Source organism: Polyodon spathula, chromosome 5, assembly GCF_017654505.1.
Source record: "Polyodon spathula isolate WHYD16114869_AA chromosome 5, ASM1765450v1, whole genome shotgun sequence".
Classification (NCBI taxonomy): Eukaryota; Metazoa; Chordata; class Actinopteri; order Acipenseriformes; family Polyodontidae; genus Polyodon; species Polyodon spathula.
The window spans coordinates 23,686,855-23,712,193 of NC_054538.1; the positions used below are offsets into that span (position 1 = coordinate 23,686,855).

The 25,339-nt window shown below is 37.1% G+C and overlaps 1 protein-coding gene across 1 annotated transcript in view; it reads left to right on the forward strand.

Moving 5' to 3' along the window:
* eys (eyes shut homolog) overlaps positions 1-25,339 on the forward strand; it is a 380,525-nt gene that overhangs the window by 213,382 nt on the left and 141,804 nt on the right. The window contains exon 34 of the mRNA XM_041251458.1: positions 24,817-25,000. Within this exon, the coding sequence (XP_041107392.1) occupies positions 24,817-25,000 (184 nt within the window). The remainder of the gene's footprint in view (positions 1-24,816; positions 25,001-25,339) is intronic.

The following is a 25,339-nucleotide window of genomic DNA, read 5'->3' on the forward strand; positions in this document are numbered from 1 at the left end:
AGTAGCTACCTTCTTTCTTATGTCCGTGTTATCTCTTTAATGCATGGGGCTATGAGATACACCCTTTTTTTCGGTTTCATTCGGCTCCTATCGGTCTCACTCAGCCATTGAAAGTTTTTCTCTGCTTTTTACGGAGAAAAAACGATGAAAGACCTGTGCGTTACATCTTTTTGATGATGTCAGACAGGGTCCAACATCGGACTGGAAAGGGAAAACTGTAATGTCAGACCTGGTCCAACATAGGACCGCAAAGGGTTAAAGGCAAACCATTTAAAGGAAAATAAACACCAACAAATTCAAGCCATACTTATAAGAGTATGAAAACAATGTGCGCGGTAATCAAAAAAGATCTTATGCTGCTTTGTTTCAGGATGCAGTGAATCAACACATACCTGAAAGGCAGACACGGCATTGAAATTTGCAAAGGATTTAAAACATTATGTGTGACCTGAGACAGGCAAGCATTTGTTACTAATTAGTTTTGTAAATACATTATATAAATGAATGTTATTAAATGACATACTTCATATTATATCTTCTGGCTTTTACAGTGTATGTAAGACATACATAATTACAGGAAAACATGTCAGAGACTGTAGCAGGGGGAGATCTGTGCTGACTCTGCTGGCGTGTTCACAGTGCTGCAGGAAGTGGGCGGCAGTCGTCCAACAACCGCCTGTGAGTCATGGAAGTGACACAGGGAGGTGGGAAAGTGGGTGTGTGGACTTTCCCCCTCTCTGAATGGCTGGGAGGCGAGTCCTGGGGAGATTGTTAGCCCTATAAGTTAACGCTCTGCTGTTTCCTCAGGTCTGCCCTTATAGACGCGCCGAGAGTGCGGAAGCACTGGTCCAGGACCGAGAACCAGTCGGGAGAGAAAAAGAAACGAAACGTTTCACAGCGAGACAGTGAGGGCGGGGAACCCTTGGGCAGACCCCTGGAAAAAAATAACTAAGCAGGCTAGTTAGCCGGCAGTGTAGGTCGGTGATCCGGGTCGCACGGATAGTGGCGGCCGGGATATAGCTGTCAAGTGCAGCACCTTTTCTTTGTAGTTTTGTTATTGTTTTATTTTCCCTGTTTCTTTGTGCCTTCTGTTTTGAATTATTGTTTCAAAACACCTGCAAGTGCGCCGTTATTGTGTACCATCGCTTGGTATTCCCGTGGTTCTGTTTACCATCGTTGGTAAGCAGACCACGGACCAACAGCGCCCTCTGCGGGCTAAAAGAAAAAGAGCACCCCAAAATAAAACTGGGCACCTGTGCGGTGTTGCCAAATCCACCTGTCTGTCTCCTGTGTCAGTGAATTACCCACCACCACCCTTCCACAGAGACAAATAGAAAATTCCTAATTTATGGTCCCTCTTTTAACCCTCAGAGTACTACAGGGCCGATGATAGGCTCACGGAGTTGTGATGCATGAGGACTAAACAGACGATTATTGGGCATAAATCTGCCCTCTCATTTGCTCTCTGTTATTTTTTTATTGGTTATATTTACCTAGCAACAAACTGTGCTAAGCAATAGCAGAGAGCTTTGGTGTTATTAGCCAATTAAAATGGTTGTAAAACAAACACCTTTTTGACGAAGAAATGCCTTTAATTCGGTTGCTGAACAAAAGCTTCAGAGTCCCGATTTGGACCCAAGTAACAGAATTGCCAGAACAGAAAATAACATCGAACATAAAGAAGTATACAAAGGTTAGTGGTCCGAGATTTATTCCATGCAGTGCTACCCGGCCTGCTGAATTCTTTGAGCTGTTGTTTTCAACGGAGCTCCAAGAACACATCTGCAACGAGTCCAATATATACGCATTAGAAATTAACAACAAATACAGGGAAAGAAATACAAAATCTAAAACATATGAGAGGCTATTTTCATGGTGGTCGGTGTCTGGTGGTATGACACGAAAGATTATGTGCTGTTTTAGGATTGTGGCGGAATATGGGGTTAGTGTGGAAGCCTGACATGAAAGAATACTGGAACATGAAAAATGCACTACAAGCAACACCAGGATTCGCGCGAATAAAGTCCCGCAACAAGTTTCTTTTGTCTTGCAAACCTGCACTTCAATAACAAAAACTAAAAGAAAATAGACGAACCTGGTTATGACATTTTATTCAAAGTGCGACCAGTAATTACTAAAGTGGAGTCTCTTCTTACAAAGTATTACGTTTTAAATGAATTCATTGCAATCGACGAAATTCATTGAAAGCGACCAAAAACATCACTGTTTTGGAATAAAGCTGTGGGTGCTAGCTGACAGTACAAACTGGTACGTATACAAACTAAATGTGTACACAGCTGCTTCAAACGACACAGAGAAGAGTGAATTTGACAAGCCCAATGATGATGTTATGTCTCTCATGGATGATTCTGTTGGATAAGGGACATAGTCTGATTACTGACATTTTTTACACATCCGTACCACTCTCTTCAGTTTTCACTTATCAGCATGAAACCCAGCTTGATGGTACACTGCATAGCAACAGAAAATACTTACCTTCGGTTCCAAAATGCAAAGTTGGTGAACAGGTGGTTTACAGGTCGAAGAGATTGCTGTATACTGCTTTCAGACAAAAGAAAAGCCAGACAAAGACAGTTCCCTTGCTCAGCACAAGGAACACAGCCGCTGAAGTAAAAGTGAGACGTGCAGGTAAAGATGTTATAGTGCCGGAGTGTGTTGAAATGTACAATCGAAAAATGGGAGGTGTGGATTTGGCAGACCAAAAGATTTACTCTTATGAGAATGAAAGGCTATCGTACAAGTGGTACATGAAAATCTTTTTCGGTGTGATCAACAGGTTGGTGCTGAATAGATACAGCCTTTATCAAAGCACAGTTCAACAACAGAAACAAATGGAAAGTGCTGTACGCTTGCCCCCAATAAGCATTAGGAAATTTTTAGCCTCACTTGTTGATGACTTCTGCAAAGGTGTGTGTGACAATGAAAACAATTGCTCCGATCCCTCCTCCAATACGTTCTGGATGCAAGCTGGAAAAGTTGGGAATAACCACAACATCTTCTGGCAAGAAACTTCAGTTGGAGAAAGATTGCACAGTTTGCAGTGATCGCAAAGGAAAGCGAACAAGAACAAAATACAAATGTGCTACCTGTGACAAGGATGTGCGTCGTGAAAGCTTTCACACACATACACAAAATTTAACTTCCATCCCCATACTGTAGTTTTTTTTTTTTCATTTTTTAAGGCCCTCACATTTTGGATGTACCCTAGCTATCATAAACATGGCTGTGGACTTTTTCTTTTAAAACCAAGTACAAGAACAAGAAATATTACTACACAAAAACAACTGACTTCACCAAACTGGATTTACAAACCACTGGAAAAAAAAGACCGATTGCAAAAGGACTTTACAGAGAATAAGCTTCCCTGTGCCAATTCAGATGTCTCCACAACTCAAAGTAAGTTACATTTATTAATAATAATAATAATAATAATAATAATAATAATAATAATAATAATAATAATAATAATAAGTAATGTTTTGATGATAAAAATAGTTTGATTAACAAAGGGGTTTTTGCTAATACATATTTCTATATTCATTCCAAAAATATATCAATAACAGAAAGAACAAAAAACTTCAATGTCTTATGTTTCTTGTGATATATAGGTTTCATATAATATAACATTATTGTTTGCAATATTAAGTAATTTGCTACGCTATCCCAAGCACAGTTATTTGCGTGTGACAGCTGTAGTCCTGTGGCGTGGAGCACTTGCCTTGATGTAGTACTCTGAGGGTTAAGAGACCACCCGTGCTAAGAGGCCACTATTAGACTGTCCCTTGAGTGGTCTCTTAATACAGGTTTAATTGTGTGTGAGTGTGTGTGTGTGTGTGTGTATATATATATATATATATATATATATATATATATATATATATATATATATATATATAGAGATATAGAGAGAGAGAGAGAGAGAGAGAGAGAGAGACACACACACACACTCTTTTGGGGGAATTAAAGACTTAACTCACTGCTCTGTAGATTGGAAAAACCCTGTTGGGAGGAAACCTCTGGTGGTCCGATTTGAGAGATGGCCTCCACTCAAGGCATAATAGCAATATTCTTTTCCTATATCATGCAGAAGAACGAACACAAGATTCCACTGCAGTGGAAACCTGTTGATGTTAACTTTGGCTACTACATATACAGCCACTTCTCAATTTACGCGGTAGATGCGTTCTTGAAATTTGGGCGCGTAATTCAAAAACGTGTAAATCAAACTTAATTTCCCCATAAGAAATAAAGGAAATGGTAGGGGTTAGGGGAAGCGCTGCCTCAAAACACATTAGTACATCTATTTCCTTCACTGTGTTTTATTTTAAACTGTGCTTATTTGTTACTGATTATAATAAAGACATTAAAAAGCCTATCTAAAATAAGAAAATAATTTTTAAATGAAAAGTTTTGCTACTGTACTTATGTTAAATGCTGGCTGGGATGGCTTGCTGGTGGTGGTGGTATTGGAGAGGTGGGGTTTACTGTGGTACATACTGCGTGGCAGGCAAACCGCGTAATTCCAAAGAAACATCTGTATATATTAAAAAATTGTATAAATACAACATCCGCGTTATTCCAAAAATTCATAAATAAAAGGCGCGTAAATCGCGACGTGGCTGTATACATTAATCTATATTGTGAATGTTGAGATACCAATTTTATATAGTTAAATGCTCTGAATAAGACCTGTGAAACAATACACAGCAATAGTGATATGTGACTTTTGATTAAGTTCTGGTTAGCATTTATTTAAACTTTATTTTTATATAATGCCTTTCATAGTAGACCACCATCACAAAGCATTTTACAGAAATAGACTGTGAACTGTAAGATGTCACAGGAGCGAAAGAAGGTCCTGTTTCGAAGTAGTGCGGCTGGTCTGGAACTATTTGAGTGAGGGAGCGAGTTGGCGGACGGGCCTATGGTTTCTCCATGGAAGAGAACGCTAACTGTATAAAAGAAGGACTTGGGTTTCGAGAGTACTCCTGCTGGGGGCAAACTTTCAGACAGGTCTTTTTCGTGAACAATAATCGTAATTTCACTGCACATTTACAAACAGAATAAAGTACTGCACATTAAGCAGGAGAAATCTGAATTTATTTATTTATGTATTTATTTATTTAGTTACATTTTTATAGCACCTTTAGCCAAGGTGCTTTATAAGTTAAACAAAATGGTACAATCAAGGAAAATGGATGAAAAAGAATGGACTAGGGTGGGGAGATATATTAGTTGCTTAAATGAAAGCAGGGGGCCAGAGGCTAGATCAAGGTCAGGAAAACAGGGTCATAACAGGAGGTCAGGGGCCAGAAGTAGCAGTAGGATGGGCTGGGGAGAAGAGATGCGTTTTGAGGGAGGAGCGAAACTACGCAGTGTGGGTGACTGTTTTATGGTAAGTGGGAGTCTATTCCAAAGAAGGGAAAAAGAACGGAAATGGGATTGGGCATATTTTTAAAATTTTTGGCAGTTTTTCATTAAGTACATGGTTTCATTAAGTACTACATTGTGGCCTAAAAATAAAACAAAATGGCCCCTTCACAAGCTTTATTGAGAACACACAGTTACGCTTGCTATTTTAAAAGAAACACTTTATGGAAAAACTCACAATTCCGAAAGGCTTCTCCCAGTTGCAGCTCTCGATTGTTTGCGGTCTCTAGATCACGGCAAACCTCTGTTGCTGAAGTCTACCTCACTCTCTCTCTCTATCTGGAAACGTGGCCCTTCGTTTATTTTACGATCTAGTCACTGTCTCTTTACTTTCATTTCAAGCACGTATTAACGGTGCTTGAACTTAAATTTTGCAATACAATATGTTGTTTTAACAATACTGTATATACTAATGCCTAAAGAAAGTAACTCGTAATGACAAACCTACGCTGCTTAAAATAAAACACGAGCTTGGTAAGTGAACTCAAAAGAAATAAAAGCAGAAGTAACAGAATACTCTTCTGAAACTGGTTTAAACAAAGTACTGTCTACTAAAGTTTATAGGAATTTCCTGACTTAAGAAATCCTCACTTTTACTCTGCTGAATCACTTACTATATACTGCTCTATTCTAGCACCTGTTTTTATTTTTTCAGACTCCCTTCTATTCTTTTTTTTTTAACTTTCTCCTGAGACTCCCTCCCACTCTTGCAGGGACAATTTCTATTGGCTCTCGGGAGATCAGTTTAACACACGACGCCTCATTGGCCATGAGAACACCTCTTCTCCCTCTGAGTCTACTCTGCTGCAAAACAGGTCCTAAAGCCATCCAAATATAGTCTATACAGAATTTCTGTATATATGTTAGTAGCATTTTACCACTGGGCTACAGAAGCAAAATCTGTTAATTTTATAGGGTGATGTAAAACTTTTGGTCACAGCTTGTATGTGACAACCATACATTAGACTTATGATTTCTATAGTTAAATACATGTGTACCAAGATTATCATGCAGCATGAAAAATCAAATTTACATTGTCTGGTGCATCATTCCCAGTGTGGTAACATGCTACAGAAACCACTAAATGCTTTGTTTTCTTTTTAGAACAAAATTTGTGTTAACTTAACATGGTGCTAAGTGCTTTGTGACCTATGGCCCTATATGTTTAAAAGATGCAGTTAGTTTTCCTTAGGATTGTTATTACAATTGTGTATTATTACAACGTGACAATTATCCATTATATATTGTGAATGGTCTGAGCTTAGAAAATAGTACAATTGGTAATAATTAAATATCTTAATGTATTTGATAAATAGTGATTGTGATCTTGGTGCATTTTTTTATGTATTATTTTCAGCAGGTGTATGTAAGTGAGGACAGGTTTAAAATATGGTCTCTCTGTTGCATGGTTATCCTGTGCTCTGTCTAGCATGTAGAAAATATTTTTATGGGCATTGGCTTTAAGCTCTAAAAATATTACGATGGGCAATGAAAATTATACAGCAATATATTATTTCCTTCTTGTGACATTCAATCAGTTTGTCATTTTTCTCTTGCATATAAATCAAGAAGAAATTCTCATTGTAAAGACATATTGTATATGTTGTATATAAACTGAAGTTGGTATCTGAACCAGTTAAGGAAGGCTAGCCAAGGTTTTAAAATCTATTTTCTTACCTCATATTATTCCCCGCTGGGGATGAATATCCTCGCTGTCAAATATAGTTTGAGACAGGTGCACATGCATACATTTGCTTATATGTGACAGTTTAGAGTTTTAAATCGAAGAATTAGAGGGACATACTTCTACAATACAAAAGGAGGCACTTTTATTACAGAGCACAGAAGAAATAACAGGAGCGCTGGCCTGGTTCCTTCGCAGGTCATGTTGCAGGGAGTTAGACCAGTGCTAATACAGTCTGTGCCACACCTAAATGATGTGCTCTAGTCTGCTTTTACTCTTTTTATAAATTTTAACCCAACCTGTGTGCTCCCTTCATAAGACATGCCCAAAGCAACCTAATCAATAAAAAACAAACAAACAAAAAACAAGGGCGTTACCTGATTGCAGAACAAGAAACCCTGTCAGCTGTGTAGTTCTATAGACTACATTACTAACTGTGGAAAATAGTGGAGTTCTGTAAAATATCGTATGCTTAGAAAGTTAATATACAGCCAGCATTCCATTAGCCATCTCTCATTAATCTGTCATTGTCATTTGATCATTGGTCAGGGCTGTAACAGATTGATTATACAATATTACATACAGTATAACCATATAATATTTCATTTGATAAAGGGAAAGCAAGTGGTACCTGCCAGTACTGCTTGTACATTAGCATTGAACAAGGCATGCTGATCTAGACCACAAAACAATATCTGCTCGCAGGTTAGCGGGGACAATCTCAGGTGGAAAAATATGCCATAGACCAACATCTGCCAGCATTTTCCAATCTCTAGCAGCTTCCAGTTGTCCTGGGCGAGGCTTGGTTTAACACCTTTTCTTGGTGGTTGGTGGCAACTTATTTGTCATGTTATGCTTGTATTCCAATGCTAAGGCCAAACATCGCAGCACCTGGTCATGGCACCAAGTAAACAGCCCTTGGCTAAGACCCACCTTACACCCTTTCAAAATGTGCCTCCATTGAGCTGGGGCTGCTTTGTGCTATTTAAAGGAGCTGAACTGAGACCAAGACCCCCTCTTCCATGTTGAACTTGCTCCATGATATCTCTGACTCAAAGGGAAGTCTTTGCATCTTCCACAGCTTTCTTTGTTGCCCACTTTCTTCCAGGTTTTCACTGGCTTCTCAGACACTCTTGGTATTGCCTCACCATTAATGTAGAAATTGTATCTACTACTTTACCTTTTAATTATAGAGATGCGCCTTGATTTAGTGGGCTTGAATTGCATTCATGCTCATTCAATGTTATTGGTTCATTTGCCCATAACCGATTAGTGAAGGCTATTGGTTGTCATGTCATCTGTATATGCTTGAATTGGTGATAGTCCCATTCCAGAAGTCAAGCGCTCTCCTACTACTACCCATTTTGATGCCCTAATAATTACTTCCATTGTCATGGTAAAAGCTAGCAGTGCATCCTGCCATTATTACAACTTCTAGGCATTGCCATGTAGTGCTGAATTCTGAAGTTGAAAAAACTCCAAAGTAGACTTCCACTAATTTTTTTATTGTCATAGGTACAATGAAAAAAATCAAATGCTGCCCAAAGAAGTTCATGTTGCATTGAACCCTATGCATTAGCCAAATCTAGGAATGTCACATGGAGCTCCTTCCTCTCCTTTTTAGCTGATTTAATTTGTTGCCAGATCACACATCCTAGGAAACCTGGAATGCCCGCTTTTTATACTGAAGTGTTAATAGAGCAGTTATTTAATAGGTAAGTTGATAATCTCGAAGCAATAATGCTGAAGAAAATCTTGCCTTCTATGTTTAATAGGGAAATAGGGCAAAACTGACTACTGCTTGTAGAATCTTGTTTTTTTTGTTATAAAGACTCCACTTGCTCGGCACAATGCTCTTGGTACAACCTGTTTTTTCCACTTTCCACTTTCATCAATTTTCACAGGATTTGTAGAACCCCAGAAGCACTTGTCCACTCTGTACGGAACTCTATTAGGCCCCTGAGATGAGGATGAACTTGCCTTTTGCTCTACTTCTTTCCACTTAGGTGCACAGTCCTCCATTTGGTATTCTGGTGGATTGATAGGTGGGATGTCTGAAGCAATTGACATAGGCTCCTGTCTTTTTTAATCTGTATGTGTTTCCTCCAAATATCTCTCCAACTCAAACTTAGATGATTTTATTGTGCCATTTTTCTCGCCGGTGAATAAGTTCTTTACAAATTTGAATGGATCTTTATAAAAGTTAGTTCTCACACGCTTCTTCTTTTTGTAGCGTTTCCGTAGGTACTCAGCTCTGTGCAATGTTGCAAGCTTATCTTTTATGACCCTTTGTAACAGACTGAGTCCCTCCTGACTTTGTTCTGCTCTTCTCCATGCTTCCTCAGCTGCCTCCTTTCTCTAACTAAGAGTTCAATCTCCTGCTGCCGTCTAGACTTTCCAGGAAGTTTGTACTTTTTCCTTCATTTTTCAACTCCAAACCTCTTGCTTCCATATGTCTAGATGATGTCCCCAAATATATCCAGCTTTTTTTCAACTGTTCCACTTAACCTTTCCAAAGTAAAACAGAGATCTGTGTTTACTGTGTCCCATGCAGTTTTCTCACAAGCTCTTGGCCATTTAACTCCAGGCTTGTGCCCGTTGAGGTTCTTTTCTCTCTTATGCTGGTTAGTCTGACCGGGTTCGCAAGGATCATTATGTTCATCACTAGTTGTATCCATACAAGTCCTCCTCACATCAGGGGTGCTGATATCCTGCGAACTGTGGTTTGCTTCCTGTCGCTGAATTGCATTCGACTGACTTGACTGACTTCGTAAGAAGTACTGATCAATGTGAGGCCCTTGTCCCTTCTTCCTCAAGCATTTCATTCTCAGTATATTCCCAAATGACCATTGAGATGCCGGTAACCAACTAAGTACAAGAAATTTGATAACATGCAAAATCAAGCTGTATTTTCCCAATGTGTAAAACACCCAGTACGCAGCTCATCTGTAGCGCTGAGCATACCAGTCCCCTTTTTACATTGGAAGTGTAGCCATTGATGTTAGTTCTTAAAGCATTTAACAAGAAATAACATCAAGAAGATTCTTAAAATACCACATACTGTATATAGCCGAGGAGTGAATAGCTGTGGCCGACTCTTTTTTTTCATTAACATAATCAAAATATTTCCTTTTAGTAGTACAGTCCTTTCAAACATGAACTACCAAAGACAATGGCCAAGCTTATAAAGGCATATATACCAAGATTGTCAGAAAACTTATTTGTAGCAAATAGGTATTTATAAAGAGATCATCAAAACATTTGAGAGAAATCACTGATTCTGTTAATCTCTTTTGATAAATAATAATAATAATAATAATAATAATAATAATAATAATAATAATAATAATAATAATATGCTTTTTACATAGTTTAATGAAGGGAGTCATTTTGTAGCCTCCTCTTTGACAAAATAACATACTTTATTGCTTCAAACACCAGTTAGTCCATCATAAACAAAAAATAATTCACTTAAAAACAAAATATTAAGAATAGTATGAGAGAAGGTTTGAAAAAAGAAGAAGAAATTAATGGGAAAGCAACAAAAACATTGGGAAGAAATCTCAAATAAAATGTCACCCAAAGGGCATGGGCAGCTTGTAAACAAACAAGTTGCATTGCTAATCCAAGCATTTTCTTATTTAATGCTACCCTGAAGCATTTCATTATTTAAATTCATAAGATTTGTGAGAATGACTGTATAATCATGTTATAATCATGTTAAATCACATTTATGGCTGTGTTTAACAAAACCAAGCTTACCTTAATTGTATGTAATATCACCTCTTTACTCTGATGCATTTTAGGTTTGTTATTGCAATTTTAGCATTACAATGATTTTAAGCAAATCTCAGCAACAAAATGTCAGCAGAAGTGCTGGATTATCATAGAACATTTATTTCCATTGCTGTAATGTCATAAATATTTAAAAGGATCTGCTATGTATAGATACCAATTCTCTGTTTTTATTTATTTATTTATTTTTTTCTGAGCAAAGGTCATTATTTTATTTTTATTTATTTTTTCTACAGCTGAAGGACTTTGCTTTGAGTGTTGCAAAATGATGTGGGTTGAATTGATTACAACAGAGTATTAGTAAAATGAGTCCTGGTTGTAAAATAGCTAATTCAAAATGTCTTACCGTGTTTTCTGTAACTGAGTTATAGAAAAGCAAATGCCGTCTTGGACAATCTTAATGTTGATGTATTAAATAACTGAAAGGAAACTTTTGGATATGTATTCACTATTTCTCTCTGAAGTTGCTATCTTTTTTTGTCAACATATTTGCTGAAGCATTAACTGTGTAAATAAGTTTTATTCCTAGGTTACATTCTGTAAAACCTGTTTAGCAATTCACTGTGCAGCTGGTGTTTGTATTGGAGGAGGCTGGTGGATGACTTATTTATCAAAGAAATGTATCCCATTGAATCATGTATGGACTAGAGCAGGAGAAAACTGCTTCATTCATACAGAATATGGACAGTAAACAGCAAATCATATTGGTTGCTTATAGTTGCCCTCAAGAAAATAATTGTGATACAGAAAAATGCCAAACCCTGTTATAGTGAACACCCTAATATAACAAACATTTCTCCAGGCCCTATGAGGATTCATTATAGTGAAGTTAGCCTATATGTTTGTGTGTATGTGTATGTGTCTATATATATATATATAATATATATATATATATATATATATATATATATATAGTCTTATGCTGACATATATATGTGTGTGTATATAATATATGGTGTGTGTGTCTTCCTTTTTCACGTAAGACACAAATTATTAATTATCATAAGTATAGTTTCATACATAATGTATTATTGAAATTCAGTCAATTATTCGATATATATATATATATATATATATATATATATATATATATATATATATATATATATATATACAGTACCAGTCAAAAGGTTGAGTACACCTGCTTGAAACCAGGTTTTTCATGATTATCTATGCTTTTAACTGCATAAACTTGTCTATAAACACTTAATATTTCATTGAAAATGTAAATATTGTCAATTCCAGTGAAATGGTCACCCAAAGCAAGGGGATTTCAGTCTGAAGCCCAAGTCAGTTAAAAGTCTGAAATGTGTATAACAGTGTTAGAACACTGGCCTAAGTATAAAGTTGTCTTTTTTAGATGTTCTCTGAGTTAACTAGCATGTTACCTAATTAACCTTTTGTCATCAATTATTGTTAACAGGTGAGGGTCCATGATTACTGTAAATATAGGTAACATAGGCACAAGTTTGTCATTCCTGAATGTAAGGTTGTAGAAAATGACAAAATACGCTCAGTTAAGCAAAGAAAAAAGATTGTAATTACTTTAAGAAATGAAGGTTAATCTTTAAGACAAATCGCAAGAACTTTGCAAGTGTCTGTAACTGCTGTGGCCAAGAACATCAAACGACTTGAAGAAACTGGCACTCATGAGGACCGAACAAGGTCAGACATGCCAAGGGTGACCTCAGAATCAGAGAACAAGTTCATTCCAGTCACAAGTCTGCGAAACCGGGATTAACTGCCCTTGAAAAACAAGCTCAGCTAAATGCTACTAGAAGTACAGATGTTTCAACATCAACTGTTCAGAGGAGATTATGTGAAGCTGGCCTAACTGGAAGAATTGCTGCAAAGAAACCATTTTTAAGAGTGCAGAATAAAAGGAAGAGACTTGCCTGGGCCAAAAAACACAGAAAATTTGAGGAGTGGAAGTCAGTCTTATGGACCAATGAGTCAAAATTTGAAATATTTGGGTCCAACCGCCGAGTATTTGTAAGACACAGAGAGGGTGAGCGCATAAGTTCTGCATGTGTGGTCAAGCATGGAGGAGGCAATGTCATGGTTGGGGGTTGCTTTCCTGGTGACAGAGTTGGTGATCTTTACCAAGTCCATGGCAAGCTCAACCAGCATGGCTATCATAGCATATTTCAGAGGCATGCCATTCCATCAGGATTACAGCAGTCCTTCATTCTTCAGCAAGATATTGACCCGAAACACACCTCAAAGTTGTGCAAGAATTATCTGGTGAAGAAGGAAAGTAAAGGACAACTTAATCTAATGACCTGGCCTGCCCAGTCTCCAGACCTTAATCGCATAGAACTTGTATGGGATGAACTGGACAGAAGAGTCAAAGCAAAGCTACCCACAAGTGCCGTACATCTTTCGTAATTACTGCAAAAGAGCTGGGAAGACATGTCCGGTGATTTCCTGCTGAAACTTGTTAACCGAATGCCTCGTGTCTGTGACGCTGTTATTAAGGCAAAGGGTGGCTATTTTGAGGAATCCAAGATGAACATTGCTTTGATACTCCTTATGTTTTGTTTTGTATATTTTAACATGTGTTTTCATGTTCAAGTATTTACAGAAACGTATACGACATAAAACATTGTCAATTATGAAAAAAACCTAGTTTCCAGCAAGTGTACTCAAACTTCTGTATACTGTGTGTGTGTGTCTATATATATATATATTATATATCCAATTTTTAAAAAGAACAGCCAGATACTAAAAAGCTGAACCATAGATCTGCGTCTAGCATAAAATTCATAGCTATTGAAAAGGTTTCAATTTCTACAAGTAGGCGGCAATATAGTTAAACATCTACACAGGACACTTTGACTGGGCCACTCAAGAACACGAATTCTCTTCTTGTTCAACCACACCAGTGTGGCTTTGGATTTGTGCTTTGGGTCATTTTCCTGCTGAAATGTGAATTTTCTTCCCGGTTTCAGAGTCTTGGCTGACTCAGACATTGTTTCCTCAAGGATTCACCTGTACTTTGCACCATCCATTCTCCCCTCTATCCTGACAAGCTTCCCATTCCCTGCTGAAGAGAAGCATTCCCATAACATGATGCTGCCACTACCATGCTTGACAGTTGGGGTGGTGTTGACTGAGCAATGTGCAGTTTTGGGCTTACACCAGACGTAACGGTTGGAATTTAGACCGAACAGTAAAAATGTTGTCTCGTCTGACCATGAAACATTTTTCCACATGCCTGCAATATCATCTACATCAGGGGTATCCAACCCTGGTCCTGGAAAGCCCCTATCCAGAAGGTTTTATAGGTGTCTGTGACAAAGAGTAAATGAATCTGAATCAACAATCTCCCTCTCGACCTGTGAGAGCACTGCACAGCAGGAATTACGTGCCCTGTACTGAATGGTTGGGCAATTCATTCCGGGGGCAGTCGGAAGCCTGCCATTCAGGAAAGGGACGACGTCACAGTACCAGGTGTCATCGCCTTAATACGGTGAGTTAAGTTTCATTCATGAATTGGAGGAGACGTGATTGAACTAGCTATCGGAGGGGGCGGGGCTATGGGTACTTTAGGGGGCCGTGACGTCATGATGGGTTCCTTTGTTGTGGTTGATGGGAGGAAGCGAGGACTGTTTTTGGAAAGACGGACTTAAGTGTTTTTGCAACCGTGTGTGTTTTTTGTCAGCAAACTGATTGAGCATGGAGCTGGGAGCTGCAGCCTTGGGGCCAGCGATTCACTTGGACTTCACCGCACCTGCACTTAACCAGCATCAATGTTTCAGCACCGCACCTTCACTAAGAGCACTGTCCGGGAACATGTCTGTTTGTATTGTGTCTATGTTTTTGTATTATTATTTCGGGACTGTAGCCCCTAGTTTTGGCGCTGGCGATACCCATTGTTGGGTAGAGCCAGATTTATTATTTTTGAGCAGTGAAAGTGATTGGAGGAAAATAAAAACTTGAACCGTGAACTTTGTCTCTGTCCTTGTTTGGAGCACATGCATCACTCTCTCACTACGCACAGCAACCCACACGTTCACAGTGTCTTTACATCATCAGTGGCTAAAGATCTGGAACTTCTGTTAATCTTGACTAATTAAGCCAATAATTGGTTCAATTAAGTAACTGATAGATTTGTTGAAACGAAAATCAGCAGCCATAGTAGTTCTCCAGGACCAGGGTTGGGTACCTCTGATTTACATGCTTTTTTGCAAACTCCATATGTGCTTTAAGGTGAGACTTTTTGAGTATTGGCTTCTTTCTTGTCACTCGTCCAGCTTTGTGTAGGGACCGGCTTATTGTTGATGTGTGAACACTGACTACCATCTCAGACACAGAACTTTGCAGATCTCTCGAGCTCATTGTTGGCTTCAGAGTACATCCCGAACTAGTTTCCTGCTTACCCGGCTGCTCAGTTTGGGAGGGCGATCTGATCTGGGTAGTGTCTGGGTGGTATGATGCGTCTTCCACTTCTTAATGATGGACTTCACTGTGCTGAGAGGGATAGTCAGCGTTTTTTGAAATTTTCTTGTACCCTTCTCCTGCTCTGTGCCTCTCTAACACTTTATCCCTGACTTGTTTCGAAAGCTCCTTAGTCTTCATGGTTGCTTTATTGGATCATTATGTGAGTTGCAGCTTGAAAGTTTTTATATACCTGAGGGAAATTGTCGACAAGTTAAACCACTTTGAGTACACACAGGCTGAAACCATTTCACTAATTGTGTGACCTTTCAAACAAATCATTTGCACCTGAGCTGATCACGTCTATTATAACAAATGTATTGACCTGTAGGGATTATCTGTACTCCACTTGTTGTAACTTCCTGTCATTCACACAATACATTGTCTGGTGTTTTTTTCAACAACAAGTGTACTTATTATTAAATCGAAATAGGTGTAAAATACATTTAAATGTGAAAACGCACAGCACAGCTCTAAACATGAGCCTAAATGGTACATTTTCTTTAGAGCATAGGTCTAATTTATTTTACCTGGGCATAATCAATATTAATAGATTGTCATTTGACTCCTCATGATATCAATAATATTATATTATTATAGATATAATAAATGCAATGTAATTCTGTGGTGTCAAAAATTGAAAACATATTGAAGCAGAGTAGACATATGAAAAGTCTGGGAGAGGGCAACTGCCCCCTCTGCCTCATAGCAAATGACACCCCTAAATGCAATGCTGACTAGATGCATTTGGGATAATCAGCACGTCTAAAATCTATTTTATCTTTTTTTGTTGTTGTTGTAGGTGGAATGAAGTCTAAGAATCAGAGGTTTGTAATATGTATTCCAAGAAATTTGACTGAGCAGTGGAAAAGGTCATAAATGTGTTCATTTTGTATTTGTAGTTGAAGACAAGTTTCTCAAGAATTGTTGTTCTGTCAAATCTTAATGACTTAATTTTAGCATCAAATAAATATTGGGGGAAAAAAAAGTCAAATGAAAAATACATTTGCAATGACATAATTGTCATATTTAGTGGCACAGAGGTGTCTATTTAAAAATCTTCAAGGGAAATATTAACCTTAATCCTGCTTTATCAAAATTTGAAGTATTTTTGGCATACATATTCTATTAACCTCTCAAAAATGTTCATTAACCTTTGGGTCAAAATATGCTTTGGCTACCCTGGGTACCGCTTCCCGATAACAGTACTAATTTTTAGTTCAGGATTATTCTTTCGATATTCATTTAACTGTGTAATTGGGAAACATAACTTTCAATCCATCTGAATGTCTGATTTATGTGGTTGTTGAAGTGTGTGTGTGTGTGTATATATAATATATATATATATATATATATATATATATATATATATATATATATATTATATAAAAAAAAAAAAACAACAACTATAGCTAACTAAAATGAAAATATGTGTTGCAGTGTATTCCAACCCTCCACGAACATCTCACGACTTCCCCAGACCAACTCCAGTAAAGGTTCAAGACACTTAAGCCCCTTTCACACTGGCATGCTCTAACCGGGTCGGAACCTACATGGGTTAGGACCTATTGTCATGTGGAACAGTTATGTGATTTTACACTGCATTTGATAAAACAGGGATGATCTGGGAGGCAGATGCAAGTGCTCAGTGCTCTGGAAGACCCAGGTATGTGATTTCACACTATGCGGGATCGTGACCCCGGTGGAGTGCCAGTGTGAAAGGGGCTATAGAAGATCATGATTCTACAATTTGCAATAATTTTTCTTCAAATGTTCTCACAATGTTCTAGGTTCAATTAGCTTTTGAGAAACAGCCCCCATCAAGATTGACGATAAGTTACACTTAAAGGGATCTTATCTATCATGATTGTTCTGTATTATTTTCTATTACTGCTAGAAGTGTTTACCATACTTTTTTTTAAAGACAACAAAGTACTAAAGAACATACTCATGACCGGTTAGCATTTTCTTTTCTAATTGTCTGTAGCCAAGAATTTGGCAAAATAAAGCAACGTTTTTGGTTCAGTCTTAAAAGAATGTCATTGCTGAACAAAAATACTCTGAAGTAAATGTGTTTGGCAGAAACACAGTTTTGCATGTTTATGCAATCACTGTTTGTTACTCAGTTAATTATTTTAGTAAACATTTGGCAAAATACTAATGTTTGAGAAAAATACCAAGTTTCTCAACATTCATTGCTGATAAAATGTTGCTTATCTACAACCAATTCTCAAATAAATTCAATAATTCTGCTAGCTCTTGAGCATCCACCAGTACATGTTCTTTCTTTGTATTGCTGCTGCAGCATTTCCCTAGTGCTCTCAATTAGCTTTGTAGCAACAGTGATCTCAGCTGAAATATGTTTGCAATTGCTTTCTGACACAGCTGATCTCAACAAGAATAGCATGACAAACAGTGAGGCATGTAATATACTTGTGTAAGGAAATTTCATTAAGTATGGCCTTTGTCTCTGCACAGGCTGCAGCATCCTTAGGCTTGACAGATTTTGCAATTTTCTACAAAACACTATAAAGCCTCAAGCCAGTAGCAAACAACCTTTTTACTGTTAACACGATTTTTTTTCATGAAGTGGCACAAAGCAGCTTGACTGTCAAAATGTGAATTCTTCCATTGTGATGTGACAGCAAAGCACATGCTTCGTAAATGTGTTCAATAAATGAACCTGCTATTGTTGACGAATGGTCATTATCATTAACAATACGAATTATGTCCTTGCAGGCTCACATCACATTCAAGTCTTGCAGATTATGGATTCAATCTGTTAATGTTCTTGAAAATTTAAACCATGTTGATAATGTATTCCCTTAAGGTTTCAAAAGGAACTTCTGCCAAGCCTTCATCTACATGAGATCTCCTGTACTTACTGGAGCCTTATCAGCTATTCTTTATTATCACAGATGTCCACAAAGGCAAAAACAAGTTAAACACAGTGTAATTTGTTTATGTTCACTGTTCAGCTCCATATTAGTGGGCTGAAAAAAATCCAGTGTCTTTAATTCTCTGAAGGTGCACTTGCATGACAGGTTCATATATAGCCATCAGTTCCACCTGGTCCGAGAAATTACCATTTTGTGTTCTAACAGAATATTGTGCCATTATTGTTCCGCCACGTACTGGATGATTGATATATGTTCATTGACCCCCACTGCAGTGATGAATTTCTTTCTCAATCACCAGCTGCCTATTACCATCTTTTTTTTTTTTGCTTGCATTTAAGCCTCCTTTCAGAGTCTGTTTCTCTGCTAGTAAATGAGTCACAACAGCTCTCTGAGGAAAATTTCAATTGATGTGTAAAGCACGTTTCTTGTACAGGTGTAATGCAGGTGTAAAGAAGACATTTCAAGATATTTTCTTATATTGCTAAACACTGCTAAAACTGCACATTGACAGAGCACAGCCTTGTCATGTGGTGTCCAGTTTCTTTCTTTTTTGAATAGGTTTTGTTTAAGTATAGCACACAAATATAGTCCTACATTACTTTCTAAAAATTGAATTTTATGATACAATCCATAGAACGTACAAAAGGAAAATATGGGCTACAGATTCAGTTATATTAATTATTACAATGCTGAATTATTATTTTTTTTGCTTTGCTTTTATTGTAATTTTTATTGTTTTTCCTTTTACTGCATTTCAGTAAGGTTAACATGTATACTGTTGCGGTACAGCTAAGTGTAGAGTTTTAAAGTAAACAGGTGAATTAGGAAGAATATACCCCAATTAATGTCTTTAAACCTTGGGTAATTGCAGTCTTTTAGATGTCAAGTATGAACAGAAATAATATAATATTGAGATTACTCAGAGGGCAGGTACAATAGGGGAGTCATGCTTTTGATTTAGTGTATTAGCAAACCAGTAATCTGTATTTGACATGAACCTTGTGGATTAATGAGTCAGTGGGTGTGAAATTAAGTCTGTGGTTCCAGAAAAATCTATTTCACTTCTACTGGGGTACCATGACGCAAGAAAAATGATAACCTGTCCTGAAGGACAAACAACATGCTACCATTGCCTATGATATGGAACCTGACTATCAGTATGCATACCTATATACTGATAACATAATAAGGCCTCCCCTGCCTATAGAAAACAAATTTAAATGAGTGCAAAATTATATTTAATTTCAAGAAAACTGGCTTCCAATATTGAATATATGGTTATTATTACACTGTTTCTTTTTTAATTTCTCACTGTCTAACTCCAGACAGTTTATGGGTTCCCTGAATGATATCATGAAAGTGTGCTATGTTTATTTAGTAGGCCCTTCACTCCCTCATAATTACTGGTACTTGAACATTTTAGAATATTGTTGGTACTGGCTTAAAAAAATGTCATAGAGATTTGGGGTTATTGATTGTCCACGTAGAGAAATACAAATATCCTTAATCCCCACACATTTAAAAATGCTCAGAAAGCAATGACAGTGTGCAATTATACATGTCTTACCGAATGCCTGTGTGAGTTAATAGGTACAAGGCCATCTCTTGCATTTAACACCTGAAGCCCCGCGGCAGTCATTTTGGCGGTTTTTGGTTTTAAAATGTAATTTTCTTCAGTCATGTAACACATATGGGGCTATACGTTCATGTACCTTTCTATCTGTGTGTATTAAATATTCTCACAAAGCATGAAACGTGGGAGTGCAGAAATAAAGGAGATATATTACATTATACCTAAAAGCCTCGGGAGTAGTCACATTGACGCCGACACAGAAAACAATCGTATGTTGATTATACAGAACTGTATTCTACTTTATTATTTTTATTTACCAGTCCGCAATGTGTTTATCTGTAATCAAATTAATCTCTACTCTCTACCTGAGTGAATGGCTGACAGTTTATGTTTTTCAATCCGCTTTTGAAGGCTGGCGTCTCCTTGCCAGTTGCACTGCTTTGGTCAGTCGATTAGCATCTGGACTATAACCAATAAACACCAGAGACCGTGTTTTACTATGCAAAAAAATATGGAGTTGATGTTTTGGATCAGATGGCACAGAAGTATTCGATGAAAGCTGGCTCCCAATGATGATCTGTTCAGGTGTTTTACAATGTATGAACCTAGCAGCCATCAACTCCTGGGTATTTTACAAAGAGTGCATAGAGAAGAATTTACCAAGGAGAAAATATATTTTACAGTTAGCACAAGAACTTCGCAAGAAATATTTGGTACAGAGGGAGACTGCCAAGCGTGTACCTGCAGCTGAAGCTGACAACCACATTGACATCTGCAATGTCAGGTTGGCAGGTGCAATAAAAATAAAACTTCGGACAGAAAGGCGGTGTGGAGAAGTGCATTATCTGTGTTGATTGTGAACAGCCTTAGACTTGTGCTGTGCGCTTCTGTAAAATGTTGTTCTAAGTTTATAATAAACTGATTGCAGTTAAAAAGTAAAAAAAAAAAAATGTATTGCTATCATTTATATATATATATATATATATATATATATATATATATATATATATATATATATATATATAATGTACCGTATGTTGTTTGATGCATTTAAATGAGGATTTTTTCCACTTATCTGCACACCATACTCCACACTGTTGGTTAGGGGAAAAAAAGTTATATATTAAAAATACAAAAACTGAAAGATTATAATTGGATAAGTCTCCACCCCCCTGAGTTAATATTTAGTGGAAGCATCTTTGGCAACAATTACAGCTGTGAGTCTGTTGGGATAGGTCTTGACCAACTTTGCACACCTAGACTTGGCAGAATTTGGCCATTCTTCTTTACAAAACTGTTCAAGCTCTGTCAAGTTCCTTGGGGAGTGTTGATGGACAGCAATCTTCTAGTCATGCCACAAATTTTCAATTAGATTTAGGTCGGGGATCTGACTGGGCCAATCAAGAACATTTACCTGTTTGTTCCTTAGCCACTCCAGTGTAGCTTTGACTGTGTGCTTTGGGTCGTTGTCATACTGAAAGGTGAACTTTCAGTATGACAACAGTTTCAGCTTTCTTGCAGAGGGCAGCAGGTTTTCCTCAAGGACTTTTCTGTACTTTGCTTCATTCATTTTCCCTTCTTCCTGACAAGTGCCCCAGTCCCTGCCGATGAGAAACATCCCCATAACATGATGCTGCCACCACCATGCTTCACAGTAGGGATGGTGTTCTTGGGTTATGCGCTGTGTTGGGTTTGCACCAAACATAACACTTTACATTTAAACCAAAAAAAGTTTAGTTTTGTCAGACCACAAAACTTTTTGCCACATGGCTACAGAATCTCCTGAGTGTTTTTTAGCATACTTCAAATGAGATTCAAGGTGGGCTTTCTTGAGTAATGGCTTCCTTCTTGCCACCCTACCATATAGGCCAGATTTGTGGAGTGCTTGGGATATTGCTGTCACATGCACACTTTGACCAGTCTTGGCCATAAAAGCCTGTAGCTCTTGCAAAGTTGCCATTGGCTTCTTGGTATGCTCTCTCAATCTCCTTGCTCGGTCATTCAGTTTGGAGGGATAACACCGTGCGCAGAGCTTACATGCTGTGAGCATACATGCCATGCCCAAAAGGGGAACACAGAGTGAGCAGGGAAGTTAGAGAGACAGTTTGATAACAGAGAAGATGAGGAATCTGGGAAAAGAGCCTGACAACCAAAAAGACTTTCGCTTTGCTTTGATGTATGAACTGGCAGGGCAAATGTATCCCATGGCAACCACATCAGCCTTATCACAATTTCAAATGCACCACTTGCCAGTGCCAGTGAGGAATCCACACAGTCAAAGGCAATGCAGGGAAGAGGGCACTGTGCTCTGTGCAAAAATAATGGAAAAATGTATAAACTGCTTGGAAATGCCAATCCTGCAATGTGCCTCTGTGCATAATTGTGGATAGACCATCTTTTTTACAATTGGCACAGCAAGTGAGAGACTTCAAAGTGGCATCTGAAAATGTATATAGTGTATTTATGTTCTGAAGTTATATTTTGAGTTATAAAGTTATAATTTGTGTTCTAAAAAAGTATTTTCTGTTCTAAATTTATGTTTTCTGTTCTACAATAATGTTTGGTAAAAAAAACACTTTTTCCAATAAAAATTTCAAAATTGCAAAGAATGTTCAATTTGGCAACAATAGGTGAAAATTGCTTGGAGTGTAAAGGGTTAAGTCATGAATGGATACACAGTCTCTATGCAAACACTTACAACATGTTTGATTGTTATGAACTATTGCAACAACACAGAGCTGCATTCATTAAAGGCTCTGTTGCTTTAAGACAGGGTTTCCCAATCCTGGTCCTATGGGACCCCTATCTGCTGGTTTTCATTCTAAATCAGTTCTCAATTACTTAATCAAACCTTAATTGAACTAATACTGTGCTTAATTAGACCTTTCTAATTGTCCTCAGCTCCTAAAAAGTTGCCAATTTCAAGTTCCTTATAAAATTGTATAGTTAACTTGAAATCTCCAACTGTTTAAAAAGCTGAAAACAATTAAAAAGGTCTAATTAAGCTAATGAATAGTTCAATTAAGGGTCTAGTTAAGTAATTGAGAAAGTTGGAATGAAAACCAGAAGACACAGGGGGTCCCCAGGGCCAGCATTGGAAACCCTGCTTTAGGTACGTGCTATTGAAAGCCTTATTCGTCAACCCAGGTAAGGTGCACCTTAAAGCATAAGGCAGGTGTTAACACACTCACACACACACACACACACCTTAAAAATAAGGTGGTGTGTTGATCAGCATCTGCTGAATATTTCTTGTGCATTGTAATGTGTTCAAGTGATGTGGAAAGATAGCACTAATGAGGGGAATGGTCAACTTAAATCCTACACTACATAATTACTTATTATCTATAGCCCTCATATCAAAAATAATAATGATAGCAGTTTTCTTATTTTTTTAAAATATATTTTATTGGTTAGAGACCAAAACAGCTATGTTTCTTGGTGCTAAAAGAACAGCTGTGTATTAAAAATCTGTCTCTGTGCCCCCCAATGTCATTTAAGTAATAATAATAATAATAATAATAATAATAATAATAATAATAATAATTATTATTATTATTATTATTATAATAGTACAGCAGAGAATGGCAGTCCAGTATCAGATACCGTCCGGACCGGCCCTGATGGAGCAATTAATTCAACTTAAATAACATACATCATATGATACTATTAAAGTTGAATTAAATGCTCTGTCTGGGCTCGTCCAGCAATTTTTTTTTTATATTAAAGAAAAACCCTTATTCTGGATATTATTCTTTTTTTTTCATAGAAGACAGCAAGAGGAATCCAGGGATATATGATAAGAGCTATTTAAGTTGAATTAGCTGCTCTGTCCGGTGCTCCTTTTTTTTGTATATTACAAAGAAAACATAAGTGATTCAAGAATAATTATTTTGTTAATTCTTGGAGGCAAGTTCAGCTATGGCCAAATGTTTTGCATCACCCTATTGAACTACCAAATGTTGCTTCGTAAAGTAGAATGAAACCTGCTAAATAATGTTATGTTAACATTTATTTACATAGCGATTTGTAGTTTTCTAACATGAAATACTGTACTAATGTTATGGTTTCAGGTAGACTTTTGCATTATCATTTTGTAGTTTCTTTGATTACATGATGTTAAATAAAATATCTAAATTATGTTCTTTTTTTTTTTTTTTTTTTTTTAATTATCTCAATTCAATCCTAAAATTCTAGGTGATGCTAAACGTTTGGTCGTAGCTGTAGAGTATTTCATTGACATACAATATGTGTCATTCAGTTTTAATTAAGTGCCCTGTATGGTTAGAAATGTGCTGTGTTGATGGGGAAAAAAAACTTTGTTTGATGAAAACACAGCTTGTGTCTATCAGCTCTGGCAGATAAGGCGCACACTTGCTAATTAATTCCATAGCACACGTCTCAATAAGGGGGCATTCACTGTAGTAAATACCACCTTACTAATAGAAAAAAAGGAGAGCGTTGAGGGAGGCCCATAGTGTTCCCTGCATTCCCAACCATTTTCAATGTAGGTACTAAGGCCAGGAGTCAAAGTGTGTATAGGAGAATGAGTCATGGTAAGTATTGTTTAAGATTAATTAAATTGATTAAGTCCCTGCTGAAAGGGGTATTCAATCCTTTAGAACATGTCTTGTTAAGTTCTTGTAAAATATTATCAATGGATGTGTCGATATTGCTGCTTTTAGCATTGTTATACTGTTAGCTAGTTAAATTACAAGCCATTATTACATTTTCAAAATTGGAGGGAGTAAGAGCTTCTATGATGTAGTGAGAAGACATTCAGTTGAAAATTGATAATCTGGTACATTGAAAATGTAATTTGTTACATTGCCGTGCATAGAAATTATGTTGCTATACATGCGATATCCCAGAGTGCCATAATTAGGTGTCAATCTTTTCCAGTTGATAAGAAATGTATAATAAAAAATGATGTAATTTTGTATTTTATTTTGTTTTTCAGATACAAATGTTAGTTATGTGCACTATAATGGAAATTCATTTTTGGTGTTTGAAGGAATCTCTCTTCATGCACAGAACAACATTTCTGTGAGATTCCAGTCCCAAAACCCTGAGGGAACCCTTCTTTATGCAGATCAGGGCCAAACAGCAGCTGACTTTTTCTTCATTAAACTGTTTATTGAGCACGGCAATTTACAGGTACAGTATGCAAGTAAACCACTATTGATTTCCAAGAAACAAAAATGTTTTCTTCCTTTCTTTACTACAGACTGTGGATCTTTTTTCCACCACAACTGTTTGTACTATAGAATTACTTTCCTAATAAACTGTACTGTGTCTCAGATGTCACCTTTGTTTTCCATATTTGTTCATATTGTATTTTTTATTTGTTTCTTTAATATCAATTAATCTACAGTATTTAAATAAGAACTAGTTTTTTTTTGTTTATTTTCCCCCTTTGATTTAAAATGCAATAAGCTGCTTGTATATAAAAGGTGACTCTCTCCTGATGAAAACCTCTTTATTTGCTGCCGTGGT